This window comes from Cyrtonyx montezumae, unplaced genomic scaffold (assembly GCF_038088225.1).
Source record: "Cyrtonyx montezumae isolate F1298 unplaced genomic scaffold, pur_monq_1.0 scaffold_25, whole genome shotgun sequence".
NCBI lineage: Eukaryota > Metazoa > Chordata > Aves > Galliformes > Odontophoridae > Cyrtonyx > Cyrtonyx montezumae.
The window spans coordinates 3,927,368-3,942,510 of NW_027071992.1; the positions used below are offsets into that span (position 1 = coordinate 3,927,368).

The window sequence follows — 15,143 nt, forward strand, 5'->3', positions numbered from 1 at the left end:
TTGTATTATATTTTACTGGTTACTGTGATGGTCCTGGAAGTGAGACCTAGACCTCGATCAAATGTCTTCCTTCAATTTATAGGTACAAGATGAGTACCCTAATTATTGGGTAACTCAGTTTGTACTGTAGATGTTACGCTGTAGAACACTGGAGATCAAAATTCTCATGGAAGCCAAGAAAGAGCAAATAAAAAGAATCTGTAACCTTCAACAGATCTCAGTAAATAATGGTGAGAGTCCTTGCATCTGCCCTTTTCTTACTGATTTTGGTCTGATGTCTTAATTTTTCATTCATACACCATGATTTCTAGGAGAATATAAATGGCCTCTTTAATTAGCTGATGACTGTGCATAAGATTGAAAAGAATTTTATGAACATTTATAAATACTAATCTAAAGGCTTCTACCACCCTGTTCACACTGGCCTTTGTGCAGCCATAGAGCATTTAGAGTTTATTTTTAATAACTGGGTCAGTTCTGTAAGTCAGTGATTCTGTGGAGGGCATTGAGCGAGCTGTATGCTACATAATAACTCAATACTGCTGCCAAAGGAAATGTTTAATTCAGCTGCTTTTTAAGACAAAACCTTTTTTTCGCTTAGTATTTTCTTTACTTAATGACATTGGAAGGGTTATTGGAGTTAGAGGATTTCAAAGCTCATGGATAATTTCCCCATGGTCCTCTGTAGGCATTCCAACTGGGGAATGGGATCTTGTACTTTATTTGTTTCCTCATTTTGAAAGCTTGAGCTATCTGGAAAGCTTCGCTTAACTGAATTTTAGCTAAATTTTATTTAGCTTTCTGTACCAGAACTGGGCAGTCTTTATCAAGATCTTTCTCTACACTTAAGTGTAACTTGTATAGTTATATCAATTTACACGTCACTATTCTCTCAAGTGATGCAGTCCTTCAACAGAGAGAATACTGTATATGTTAGTGTACTTTTCAAACTATATTAACATTTTACGTAAATTATGTACATTCAGGCCACTGTCATTTGCCACAGAATTGAAGTGCTTAAGATTTTAGGTGTAAGCTAACATACCAAGGAAGTGCTGCAATGAACTATTCTTTGCCATGCTAATATTTGCTGTCTTTAAAAGGTGATACAAGAATCAATTTTATATTGTTTTCCCATTTTGTTTTCCCATAATTTCAGTGGTTCTGATGTCTTGTAACAAACGTTACTGTTTCACTTGAGTTTCAGCCAGAAACTGGTCCCAGAAAAAGTGTCATTAAGCAGGTTTAGGTATGCAAATAAGATGTTTGGTTTTAAAATTCATCCATTTCTTCTGCCAAGTATTCTTTGTTTCAGTTTTCACAGCTTAAAGAATAATGTCTGACTAGCTACTAGCTGTAGCTCTTCCACAGGCCCAAGAGTGATTATATGCCTGCTTCTTAACAAGCACCAAAGATCTTACAAGATGAAGATGATAACAAGGACTGTCATCCCCTGTCAGCAGGCTTCAGTTATAGGACATAATGCAGGGTTTCAGGAAGAAAGAAAAAATTATGCACACAAAAAGTACATGGAACAAGATCAAGAATCGAAATTACGACAATACCAGGTGAAAGTAACATGATAATGAAGAGTAAACAACCTCCATACTCCTTACAATCAGCTCTAGAATGAAAGTCAACCTCTTCTACCAGCAAAATTATACTACCACCATTAAGCTTATATTTTTTTTAGGTCATGGCATTCCGTGGTGTCAACTTGCATAGTTCTGTGATTTTTTCTAGGAATATTTTCAACAGGTTACCAAATACTTGTTGTATCGTGTTCTGAACTCTTACTAGTGGTCTGATTTGGTTCTTTTGCAGTATGCAAGGAAGAATAGCTAGGCGACAAAGCTATTAGCCATAGGTACCCAAGATACGGAGATAAAATAACAATAAACAGAGTAATACAGAATTATTACACTCTTTGAGTGAAATTTTTCCTTTCAGCAACAAATTAAATTATTTCAGAATTCAACAAGGCAATTATCACAGCAACAAATTGCAGTTTAATGAACTTGGAATGCACTGAGTACCTTAAGAGGTTTGATCTTTAGGCTGCCAAGATAATTAATACATGTTGAACTCTACTTTCTCAGTGTTTCCATCAACATCAACAAGTAAGCAAGTCACATTTGCATGCCACTCTGAGATGTATAGTAATGAATCTGAGAAACTACTTGTCTCTTTCATGCAGTAATCAGTTTCAGGAGCTTCCAAGCTGTGTGTTCAGCACTTCATCTTTTGGAGTACCTTGTACCAGTCCCCAGCCAGAAAAGGGAGCAATCTTTTTATGCAGAATAGGATGACAAATACTGCAAAATACTGTTTTAACTCAATTTAATAAAAATGTTTTATTACTCAGTAAAGCCTTTTAGTTTCCAAAGCAGAGTCAGCAGGAAATCTGTTGGAAAGAAGTCTGAAGTACACAGGACACTGTACACAGTCCTAGAGTATCTGAACAAGAAAAAAAAAAGAAAAAAACACATCACATTGTTAAATTTAAGGATAGTTTCCTTTTGGTTTAAATGGGATCTTCTGTACTTCTAAACAAGGTCCTCCCCCCTCCAGATTAGTTGCATGCATTGTATTTGGTCTTGTTTTAGTAAACCATAACTGAAGGAATTAAAAAACAGAAACAAATTGGTATTTACAGTCTTTGAGGAGGAAGGCTTTTCTACTCTAAAGATATCACTATAAGAATGCTTACAGGAAACTTGAAAACTTCACTTCTCAATTACCAAGGTAAGAGTGTAGTATTCCCTTCAATATTAGAGCTTAAGAAGAAAACAACAGCGAAGAAGATACACTTAAAATACAAATAAATAAATTCATATTAGCTGTTCAGGAATACATTTAGGCTGGAAACTGACAGAGGCATTCTATGCATCCAAGTCCCGGAAGTCCCAGAAGAGCAAGAAATACAACTTCAGAAAGAAGGATCTCATGATCCCTCCAGTGCTGTTACATGTGCCCCCTGCAATCCCAGATCCTGGTGCTAAAGGGGATTCTGGGGGAGATATATGGGGAATATGAGGCTAAAGGGGGCTGAGGGAGACCATAGGGAGGGATATAAGGCTGTGGGAGGCAACTGGGGACTGGGGGGAGCCATAGGGTGGTAGGGGCTATAGGGGGCTGTTGGGGGCTATAGGGAGGGATATGGAACTATAGGGTCTTGCTGGGGGGGGGAGGGGGGTGCTGTAGGAGTGCATATAGAGGCATATGGATCTTTAGGGTGGGCTCTAAGAGGATGCTGGAGCTGGGGCTGTTTAGTTGGGGGAACAAGGAGGCTGAGGGGTGACCATATTGCTCCCTTCAAATACCTGAAAGGTGATTGCAGTTGAGAATGGGATTGGCCTCTTCTCACTCGTGACAGGTGACAGGATGAGGGGAAATGGCCTCAAGTTGCACTAGGGGAGGTTGGGTATCAGGAAAAACTTCTGTACAGAATGGGTTCTTCAGCACTGGAATAAGGACCCCAGGGAAGTGGTTGAGTCACCATCCCTGAATGTGCTTAAAAATGGTCTGGATGTGGTGCTCAGGGACATGATTTAGCAGTGGGCTGATAAAGGTAGGGTAGCGTGCAACTCAAATGTTGACAAGATTAATAAAGCTAGATGATTTCAAAGAACGAAAAAGAAAAGATGTAAGACTAACAACATGAGACTGGATCTGAGCTACAGGCTGTATATGCAGTGAGAGCAGGGTAACTTTAAAAGCTTATGTTAGAACTTTCAACATTACAATCACCAGCAGGTGTGCCTCTTACTTGAGGTATGACAGAGATGGTACGATTTAAAAAATGAGTACTAGGAATTAGAACCTCAAGGAGAAGATTTCCAGATTTAATATAGGTTGCTGAGCTACAGAACAGTTTAAATTCAGTATTTTCAACCTTTGTCACTCTACGATCTCTAGAAAATGTTGCCTTTCTACCTTAGTTTGTCCTGACTTAACTCTTACTGAAGCAGAAAAAGGAGGTTGCATGTTTTCTACTGGCTAAGGTCAGGTTTTGCTGGGTGTCAGTCATTTTCATCAAGGTCCTGAAACTTAAACAGCACCCCAAATGTTCCGAAACAATGCTATGAATCTTCTCAGAAAAGTGGAAAAAACTGGACATACAGCAAAAACAGATGCCTTTCTAGCTTGTCTTGCATCTTGTCTATGAAGCTGGACAATAGTAATAGATAGATAATGAGGAATCTCACGCATTTTAAAAAGAGAATCGCTGCATCTTTGTGCATTTATTATTGAAATGAGATAAAGTTCTATTTATGATAACATGACAACTAAGACCACACCTAGTTGTGAGTCAACAACACCAGTGTTTTCACTTCAAAACATGAAAGCCCTAATAGCAGTAAACAAGTAGTACAGGAGTCCCAACCAGCTGTGAAGAACTTCAACAAAGCAGCCTTTTCTGGCCTGGCCAGTGACAGCTGTGACTCTGCCTGCAAAGGAGCACTAACCTAATGGGCTAGAAAGTCCCAGTACTGCAGACAGGCAGACAAAAGATGGAAAAAAAGACAAGACCTGCAAAATGAATACTAACAGGCTGTGAATTTTGCAGTTCTGCTCCTCCAGACTGCTTACTAACAGACACGGCTGTTGACAGCTAGTTCACCTCTCACTGCACGAGTCTCTGAACACCCCTAAATCCAGTAACTACCAAACCTCTTTCCATTGCATTTCTCTAATCAGGTTAAGTTTGTTACAGCATCACCAGTGTTACAAAGACTGCTGAAACCATTTGACATGAGAGAAAAGCGGCCGACCATAAAGGAGCTGAATCCACCGCCCAGACCTAAGTGCCTGGTGCCATGTGGGATGTTCTCAGATTCCCGAGGCATCTGTGCAGATTTGACAATTTATGATTAGCTAACTGTGAGTAATCATTGTAATAAGGAGGGAATACCATGTGACGCTGAAGTGAGCTCAGACATTTATACACAGGTGTCTGAACCAAAACCAAGCGGGTACCTCTAGGGGTACGCTGGTAACATCTCCTTAAACTAGTTTACATAGAGGAACTGTCCGCCAAAATGAAAATAAATCAAACAGTTCAGGCTTTGTTTTCACTTCATAAAGTGCGAGCGAAACCAGGAGGCGGCAGCGGTGCCCTGAGGCCAGCCACTCCCTCAGCCCCACGCCCACTGCCCCTCTGCGGGTCCCGCGTCGGGCGGGAAGCGGGACGGTAGAAAGCCCCGGGCACAGAACGCCCGCAGGGCAGCCTGGGGCCGCCGCGGCTACTCCTGCCCACAGCGCCCGCCCGCTCCTCGCCCCTCCTGCTGGGGCACAGGAATGGCAGGGTGGTACTTGTCATGTGGCCCGGAAGGGAGGCCTTCTGCAGTTTGTGTATTTCTGTGCCCTAAAACCTCGAGTGTATACGTGGTCTATAAAGATTTTGCTTTAATATTTAGGTTTTGAACTGGTCGTTAGTAGGCGTGAATTATGCGGTCTTTTTTAATAGGAAAGTCTTAAAAGACTTCAGCTACAGAGATCAAGACGGCAGCTGTCTTTAAAATATAAGGGGAAAAAGAAGATTGTTAGGAGCTTCCTTCAGAGCTTTCTCTCAGTTCCCCTGTTACCAGTTGCTGCTTTTGAAAGTTGTATGGAAGAGTCAAGCGGGAAGACCCTCCGTCAGACACAAAAATGATGAAGTTATTATCTTACATTGTAGCATAGAAGTGAAATAGAAAGAAGTTATAAGGATTTAGTATCATTTCCCAGAAACTGCATTTTTGTATTTTAGGCACCTATTGTCATGCACTTGCAAGGAAAGAAGTGTTTGTTTTTTCCCCCACGAAAACATATGGGGAGGCCAAAAGTTACATTAAGAGTGTAGCAGACAATGTTAGACTACATTCTTGAGAGACTACATGCCAGCATTAATGATCTGTTCTCTTTGATATCCAGGTTTCAGTTCTTGCACACACCATGCTCGATGTCCTCACATGAGCCAAGTTCTGCCAGGTTCCATATCGCCGTGACTACAGTGTCTGAGAAGAATGCATTGCCCTGTTCTGCTATGGTGTACTAATTAACTTGAGCATCTATCACCCTTGCATCTACATGATGTTTTGGGGCTTTAAAAAAAGCCCCAAAATTTTAGTGAAAGATAATCCTCTGCTTTCTTGTCTAAGTGAAATCCCTTAATGCCCCTCCAGTTCAGATACTCACCAGGCCTTGGCTCATACTCACTGTCTATTAAAAAATAACTAGAAGCATTCCATTAGCTCTTGGTTACTAGTGTTTCTTACGTTTGAAAACTAAATCATCTATCCATTAGGGTTAATGAATACTTTAACAAATAGCCAAGGCAGGAGAGAAACTGCAAAATTGAGTACAACTGTGGGGAGGTTTCAGAATGAACAGTGTCTGAAAGTTTTTCATTCAGGAAGAAGAAACAAAAGTAAAGTTTACAGAGTAATAAAGGATAAAAGAATGTGCATATCACTGTGCACTTAGTGAGAACCAAAAGGACTTAGAACCTCTAAGGACATACAACATTTATAAACCCAATTCCATCAGAGGACATGCTGAAGACATGCAACTCATTGCACTGCCACATGCCAAGAGCTTTGCATGACTGATAGCATGTATACATTTATCTCATTAATGTATGCTTCATCACAATAAAGTTAATAAAAATGCAGAGATATGAGCTGTCATGTAACCTGTTAAATTCCATGTGATAGTATTTGGGTAAGTTCCATGTTAGGCATGACTACTTCTTGATCTGCCTGTCTATGTTTGGAAATAGTTTAAAAAAATAATCACACTGACCTGAAAGAGCAATTTCTGTGTACGTACCAACATAACAAGATTTTAACAAATTTACAGCATATGTCTGTGTGAAAGTTTTATAAATGCTGTTTGCTTTCTTCCTTTCTATCTCTTGTAGCATTGCAGTGTACATAATCTTGTTGTCTACCGTTTTTAGGCATTAACGTACACATTAATGAAATAATTGATGAAATAGCATCTGATTTTAACATATTGTGAACCAAAATTAATTGGTCAATTTTAATTTCAGATAATCTCCCCAAGTAACCTTTTTAATAGCCATTAGAGATCAGATTTTTTTTTTTTCATTTTTATAGCAGGAAAAATCCATTGTATCTCTGGGATGGAGCTATTGGGCACATCTATCAGTTGTTGAGACTTTCAATGAAAACATGACAGTGCAGCCATCTCTTGTACATTCTTTATTTATTACAGGAAAGCAGAATCTGGTTAGTGAGGACACTGCTGTGAGGAAAATAAATAGAGTTTGAAAATAATCTTTCTATGCATTTTGATTCCATGCTTTTTAAATACATTCATGCTCACAAGCACACATTTTTGTGACTTAATACAAGTATTCTGATGATAAATGTGGTATACTCTGAATAGATTATAACCTGAAATCATAAAATACACTGCAGTTACCTTTCTCTGTGCTATTTACAGAATGCTATTGTGCTTTCAGCTATTTGCTTTTATGTATGTTGGCATGCATTCCTTGGATGGAATTCATTTTGCTTATAGAAACACAATTTCTATGAGGGCATTTTATTTGCATTTGTCCTCATTGCATCAAAAGTGTTTATTTGGGGTTAATTATTTAAAAATATACAAGGGCTGCTCTGTAAGTAATGCCTCCTATTTTATTCTGTTAGCCCATGATATCAGAGGCAGATGTTGGTGGTATGGCATTGGAAGTTGAACCCTCCCACCAATATTCCATTACATGTTGTTGCCGTGTAACAAATGGCAGTAGAGAGGCAGTCTGACTCAGCGGAGTCTGACATGGAAGTGAATGCGAGGCAAACGTTTGTCATTGAATTCCTTCACGTGGAAAAAAAAGGCACTCACTGACATTCACTGATGCTTGCTGAAGATCTATGGAGACAAAACATGTGGGTTCAGTGAGGCAGGTAGTGTTTCAGCAGTGGTGGCAGTGCCATGAAAGACAAGTCTCCTTCCGGATGCCATGCACACCTGTCACACCACAAAATGAAGATCCATTTTGTGGATCCTGAAGCAGACTGCAAACAGGGATCTGTGTACAGAGCTGAATATTGGCTTCCATGCATTGTAAAAAATGATGGTAATGTTGGAGTATTTCAAAATTTATGCCAAGCGGGCACCATAAATGCTCACATGGGAACAGAAATAACATTATATGCAAGTTCATCAGAATATACTGAACCAATATGAGGCTGAAGGTGACAGTTTTCTGGATTGCGTCGTTGCTGGTGATGAGACATGGTGTCACCACTATGAGTTAACAGTCCATGGAGTGGTGACACGTGCATTCCCCATAGAAGAAAAAAGTTCAAGACGCAGTCTTCATCAGGTAAAGAGATGTGCATTGTCTTTTGATATAGGAAAGGGGTGATCCTTCCAGATTTCCTGTGACCTGGACAAACCATCAACTCTGACCACGGCATCACGGTGCTGATGGAGCTGAAGGCTCAAAGTTCCAGAGCCAGGTGAGAGAAGAAGACAATCTTTCTCTTGCAATATGGTAATGCCAGGCCCTAGACCTGTGTGAAGACTGGTTTGAGCACACTGCCAGTCTTGGCTGGACTGTCCTACTACACCCACTGTATAGTCCGCATTTGGTGCCTTCTGACTTCCATCTGCTTGGGCCAATGAAATATGGACTGCATAGCAACATTTTCCTGGCAACAATGCTGTTCAGCAGCTGTGAAACAGTGCGTTGCCTTCACTGGTACAGATTTTCACTAGTATGGCATGCAGACTCTTGTTCATCACAGGCAACAAATGTACAGCTAACAGTGGTGACTGTACTGAAAAAGCGTCTTGTAGCTGATCAAACACTGCTGCATCAAACAGTGCTGTTATACTCTTTGTAGTTCTTATCATTTCCACAGAAATAAATAGGAGGCATTACTTTTGGAGCATTCTGAAGGGTCACAAGGCTGGAAGGTGGGCAAATGACTACAGCTTGGAAAAAAACACCTGTCTATTACATCTGCTTGAGAAGAAAAGTATCCTTTCACATAAATGTTATAAACTCAGTTAGACAACTTCCTACATCTAAAATGCTATGACTGACTGGATCACTATTCATAAAGAAAAATTCCTGCCTTCCCATCTTGGAATTAAATTAGATCTCCAGTTTTGGGCCATGCAGTTCTCTAACACTGCTGTCAAGGTGTTTTTTTTTTTTCTTTTTCTTTTTTTTTTTCCTTTTTCAGTAAATAGCATTTCAAGAGAAAAATTTTCCGTCAGATGAAACATACTTAATAGGTGCTGGATACAGTTCAGTGAATAGCCTTCTGTAACAAACTGCTTTTGGACCTGTCTTACAAAAAGACCACAGACTAACTCTAGAGGCATTTTCTGTGAGAAGCAAACATTTCCTCCTTACCCACCACTAAACCCTGACGCAGCAAGAAGGAAATTCTGTTCCTTTTAATGCATTGGCTCATGGTGGAGTGGCAGACAGACTCATAGCCACGTTCTTGCTCTGTACCATAGTTACAGATGGTCATGGGGCTTGTAGTATTACTGTCTAGTGCAAGTTTAGTTCTGGTATCCCGCCTATCATCCTGAAATATCAGTACAAGTCAGGTAAATTCTTATATATTGCTTCTACTAGCTGTCATTTTAGCACTTATATATTCATTGTCATTTTCTGTCTATTTGTAAACATACATCTCGAAATGGAAAAATTACCAAAACTTTGTAGTTTTTTTTTTTTTACAGTAAAATTACAAAAAATCCCCACATGTTCTGGAAATATCGCTAGAAACAAGTAATTTAATTTAAATAAAAAACTTTATTAACAATGTAAAACGTTTAGTATCTTACAGTCTGAGATAATTCCGGCATGCCCTATAAGAATTAATACTTAGTGATGTGCAGATACCATGCTTTAAATTCTACTGGAAACAAAATGGGTTGGTGTTGTGTTCTACATTGTTTATTTTGCTACATTTCAATAAATCATTATTTTTTTCAAAAGCTTTTAGAGATACTATTGGCTTAGAAGGAAAATTCTTATTTCTATGTATTGTACAGTATGTAGATCATATGATTTCTCTGTATTTACAAGTTCTAAATATTTTCATATATGTTTTGTGCATCATATTTTACTAAGAAGCTCTTAAATTGAGATACAGTGGAAGACTAAATGAACAAGAGCACAAAAAGCAACTGGAGATTTTGTGCAAATTCCATTATGATAGTGTTTAAATATTTTAGAACTTCAGTACTTTTGCTGTTAAACATTTTTCTATGCTTAAAGACTGTTAGAATATGATCAAGGATTTCAATGTGATACTAATAAGAATACTGTACTATGCACAAACTTTCAGCCGTAGTTCAAACAATAAAAAATTAAAAAATAACCTATTAACCATAATCCACATGTCTTTTCTCTGAGAGGTTGAAAGTAGGCATGCAAAACATACTTTTAGAAGTTTTAAAAACACTCTTAGTTGCGCTATATCTATTCTGCAGCTGGTTCTTGGCCACAGTAACTTTAAGCTTTGAAACCCTTATGCTGAAAAGGGGGATGGAGCAGCTGAGAAAAAGAAAAGGCCAGCATAGAAAATATACTTTATAATCAAGAGTAGTAATGTTCCTTTCAGAGGTGAAATGATGGCGGTTTAATCTTTCTTGGTGTTCCTGTATTTAATCTTCTAACTCGAGACAAGACAACACAGCCCAAAGAATCTTCGCTTACGTCTTCTTACTAATGGGTAAGGGGTCAAGTTTAGGAGGCTGCTATCATCTGTCATAGAAAGAACAAGCACATTTTAATATAAATATGTACGCACACATTCTCACAAAGGAGTTTATGTATTTTATGTGTTCTAACATCGCCTACAAGATCAAGTAGTAGACTCTATTGTTCTAAGCACAGAGCAAATAATAAATGGAAGTTTCTATAGGAGTTTTAATATGCTAGTTATCAGGTTTCTGTGATATTGCAATCGAAGTTTTGTCAAGAACAGCACAAGTTCAGTGATGCACCTTAATGAAACGAATCTTCAAGTACTGACAGAACTATGCCAAAATATTCCTGTTTGGGTGAATAATGTTAGGGTCCTAAATAAAACTAAAAGATAAATAATTTTGAGACCTTCATTGTAGACATGCAGCTTTTAAAATGTTGACATTAACATTCTGACTTAATTTAAAGATGGAAAAAATAATACTAAGCAGCTGTGCACATCAGTGAGAATTTCCATTTAGAAGTCCAATACTGGAACATTTTGGCACATCAAGAATAAGACTCTAACTGTGAGAGTACACTGAACCTGTGTCTCTTTAGCTTTCGACCTTACATACTCCTTTTAAATTCAAGGCAAGTATTTCTTCTGCAAAATGTCTGTCTCATTATCATCAAGTCATGATACAGAAGCAATAAGCCTTGCAGGGGTAAAGCAAAGCCCACCACTCAGCATGACCCTCAGCACGGTCTGTGCAATTTATGCCTTCTTTACATTTGAAAACTTCATGACATGGGGGATTAGTTGTGCTGCTACCCTTGTCTCACAAGGAAAAGTCTATTATTTTATCTATAGATATTGTATCTATAAACTTTCAGAATACTGTGCTTTGAAGAATAATGTTCTCGAATGAAACTTGACAAAGTTCAGTTATTAAATTCCGTCACCATTGAATGAGTAGGGAAGGGATTTCACCTAGATTTTTGTTTATGTTACTTCAACAGGAAAACAAACAAATAAATAAAAGCCACCCTAAATTTTTCAGATCTAATATAAGCGAAAACCTTTTAGTACCTTAATTTTCCTTACAGGAAGAAAGTGTAAAACCTACCTTGATTTTTCAGTGGTAAAGGCATAGTCTCCCTGAGTTTACTTAAAAGGTTTTTCATTTCTCTCATATCTCTGTGGAAAAAAAGTTGAAAAAGATGCAAAAGAACAGCAGTTTAAGTCTCTGAACAGATAATATCTCATAGTATAGTTTTACATGCTGAAATAATGAAACAATAAACCAAACCAAATAATACAGAAATCAGTTGAGTAAGCAAATGGTCCAAATACATATATCCGAAGGTGCGTACCAAAATAAGGGAGCACTTTTTTTAAACCAGTCAATTTTTACAATTAGCATAAATACTAGTGTTAACCTTCTTGGCATTTTGAGCTTGAGCCATGATCATATTTCTCTGTTTAAAAGGCAATTACACATGTAGCTACTCCACATCACTAAACCTTCCTGGGCATTAAGTGCACGTTTTTGAAATGGGGCTCTCACTCTTCTTAGGAGGAAAACTTTGGCACAAAATTTGCAGAAGACAGAAAGTACTGATTACAAAATGTCATCTCAGAAAGAAATGTTGGGGATTTAGGATCACCTCCTACCATAGGGTCTCAATGTTGTCTTTCAATTGCAGCTAAGAGAGTAGGAGAAATACACCCTGATGTACCAATGGATAGTCTTCCCCTCACCTCCTAAGACTTCCACATTCCTAACTATGGACAGAATCAACTGAAGTGAACTGCATTCTGTGCTTTCAACTCATGGATGTGGGATTTCAGGCCACCAGATTCCAGGTACAAAATCAGAAGCCACTTCAGATGAAGCAGAAGCTCTCCCTCTAAGAGAACCTGGCCCACCATAACTTCTGGCTCTTTGGTTTTGACAGACACCTTCTGGTAATTAGCCAAATTAAGGACGTCACTTCTCTTTGCTCTTCTTTTACGAGTCGCATTCAGGTATGTTAAATGTAACAAACATGTTAACAGCTATTTAATTTACTAACAAACACCTTTTACAGTAGCAACAATGTCTGCTTAACTGTAAATGACTAAATAAACCCTAGATGTTAATCTGTTCTATTTAAGGATGAAATGCCACACATACCTCTCAGTGTTTTCAATGTCTGTGGAAACCTGCCATAAATGCTGTTGAATATCTGCCGGTGATGACAATGTGTCTTCTAAAATAGGTACTTCTGAGCTCTCCTCCACTTTAGTATCCAGGATCTTGGGTGGGGCGCAAGGCTCTTTTCCTTGAAAATATTCAAACAAATATGTACCCCTATTATTAATAAAAGCAAACTCAATTCAAATGGGCTTGATCTGTCATAACATAAATTAGGAAAACCTGTGAATATGAATTCTGAGAAAGAAGAGCAGGCCACATGAATCTGCTAATCAGAGTGCTGCTATGCAGTGCTCCTATCAAACTAGAACAGGAGAAATCCCATAAAGGCATATGTAGAGCTTCAGATTTTACTTATTAAGTATTGAAAGATTTCCAGTTCAACTCCAGTGGCTCACGTATGAGATGAAATAAGAACAAGAGGACAAAACAGAACAAAATACATAGGGAAATATAATGTGCATTCTGAAAGTAACTTCAAAATCTAACATTATAGAACATTGCAATCCTTGTCTCCTGTTATCACTGTAGTATTAAAGAAAAGCAAAAGACAAAAATATGCAATCTTTTAATGTGATGATTTAAATAAAAGCTCATAGTGGCCAACATTCTCAGCTCAATATGCAGTATATTCTGAATTTACATGCTTACACTTGCCTAAATCATGTTTACTATATAAAAGACAGTGTTGGAACTATGTGAAGAGTTCACCTGCCTGGGTTTTTATTGTCAGATAAGATGGGGACTATGTGAGAGAATGCAAGAGTTAGGAATTGCTGGGATGCGTTGGTTTCTTTCAAACTTGCTGTGTACAGCCAGTTGGTATTCAGTGCCTGTAGTGTCAAATACAGACCTGCTACAAAGTATAAGATAGGACATATAGTTTTTGCAAGTTATCATTTAAATGAGAAATTTGTTTTGAGTTCATTTTCCACTTTCAGTTAAAAATGCAAAAAAGTATAGAAAATCTCAGGGAAAAAAAAAAGAAAACCAAATAACGTGTCCTAAAGGTAGAAGAAAAAAAAGTTTAATTCAGTACTAATGTGAAATAGACTAGGAAATGTTTTTTCATCTCATAATGACTGCCATTCTCCCATCAGGACAAAACTGAATTCTTCCTCTATGATTTGAAAAAGAAAAAGGAAGAATATGAACAGAGCAGTGGTTACTAACCTCACTGTCTGGAAACTAAGATTACAAACAATGCTATGTTACACTTCCACATCACAAACAGTATGCCTTGTAAACCTGTTTAAAAAAATCCCGGAAATTCCTGGATCTAAAAAAAAGATTCTCTAAATGATGATATTATGATAAATCATTCCTTTGTAGAAAAAAAAAATTGATCATTCTTAGTTACTTGTTTGAATGTCAAATTAGATATTACTTATACAAGAGAAGATGCTAAGTTAATATTTGCATTGTTCTTTAAAATCAGTAGGAAGTCCTTCCCTGCTTTGACCTCTCTTGCCTCCTGCCTTGGAATTTAACTGTGAAAATAAACAAATTATGTCCCGAACCCATTTTCTGCTGCCTACTTTGGCATCCACTGCTAACTTCTACTACGCCCTCTATGACCCATTTCAACCCATCAAATGATAGAAGATAACCCCCACCCAAAGTGGCCAAAGGGATATTATATTTCATACCATTATTATTATTTTCCCTTCCTATTCTGTCTTATTAAATTGTCTCTACCTCAGCCCACAAGATTTACCTTTTTCTAGTTCTCTCTCTCTCCCCACTGCTGGGGAGTGTGTGAAAGGCTGTGTAGCACTCAGCTGCCTGCCAGGTTAAGCTGCAATAGCGTAGCTTTCAAATGATTTTCAGTTGTTAACCACAGCATATGCCGTTATTTTAAGGTAGTTCATATTGTATGATTTTAATTGTTCATTTGTGTAAGCTTCACTATTCATCGCTTTTCCCAGAAGCAAGTAACATGATATGCTGCTAAGAATAATTCACTTACCACTTCTATGCAGAAATGGGTTGCCCCCAGAGAAACTAATTTGTCACTGATATCACAAGGTGTAATTGGTGTAACTGGTTTTAATTAATTCTGCCACTATTTGGAATTGCTGCACTGAAACTCTCCGCTGACTTCTGGTGACATACTGTCAATAACTGTCAATAACAAGCCTGTCTATAGATGGACTTCCAGGATGTGAAAGGTGTTTCAATGGAAACAGTAACAGTCCCAGATGAAATAACAGATGCTTTTTCCTTACTTGAGAGCAGACTTACTGGGACTGTAATGCTCTTTTTGTTAG

The 15,143-nt window shown here is 38.1% G+C and overlaps 1 protein-coding gene across 1 annotated transcript in view; it reads right to left on the reverse strand.

Moving 5' to 3' along the window:
* Positions 1 to 9,355: 9,355 nt before the first annotated feature.
* RGS7BP (regulator of G protein signaling 7 binding protein) overlaps positions 9,356 to 15,143 on the reverse strand; it is a 36,570-nt gene continuing 30,782 nt past the window's right edge. Inside the window, exons 4-6 of the mRNA XM_065739834.1 lie at positions 12,853 to 13,000; positions 11,803 to 11,873; positions 9,356 to 10,750 (exon numbers count right to left, since the gene is read on the reverse strand). Of these exons, the coding sequence (XP_065595906.1) occupies positions 10,659 to 10,750; positions 11,803 to 11,873; positions 12,853 to 13,000 (311 nt within the window). The 3' untranslated portion in view covers positions 9,356 to 10,658. The remainder of the gene's footprint in view (positions 10,751 to 11,802; positions 11,874 to 12,852; positions 13,001 to 15,143) is intronic.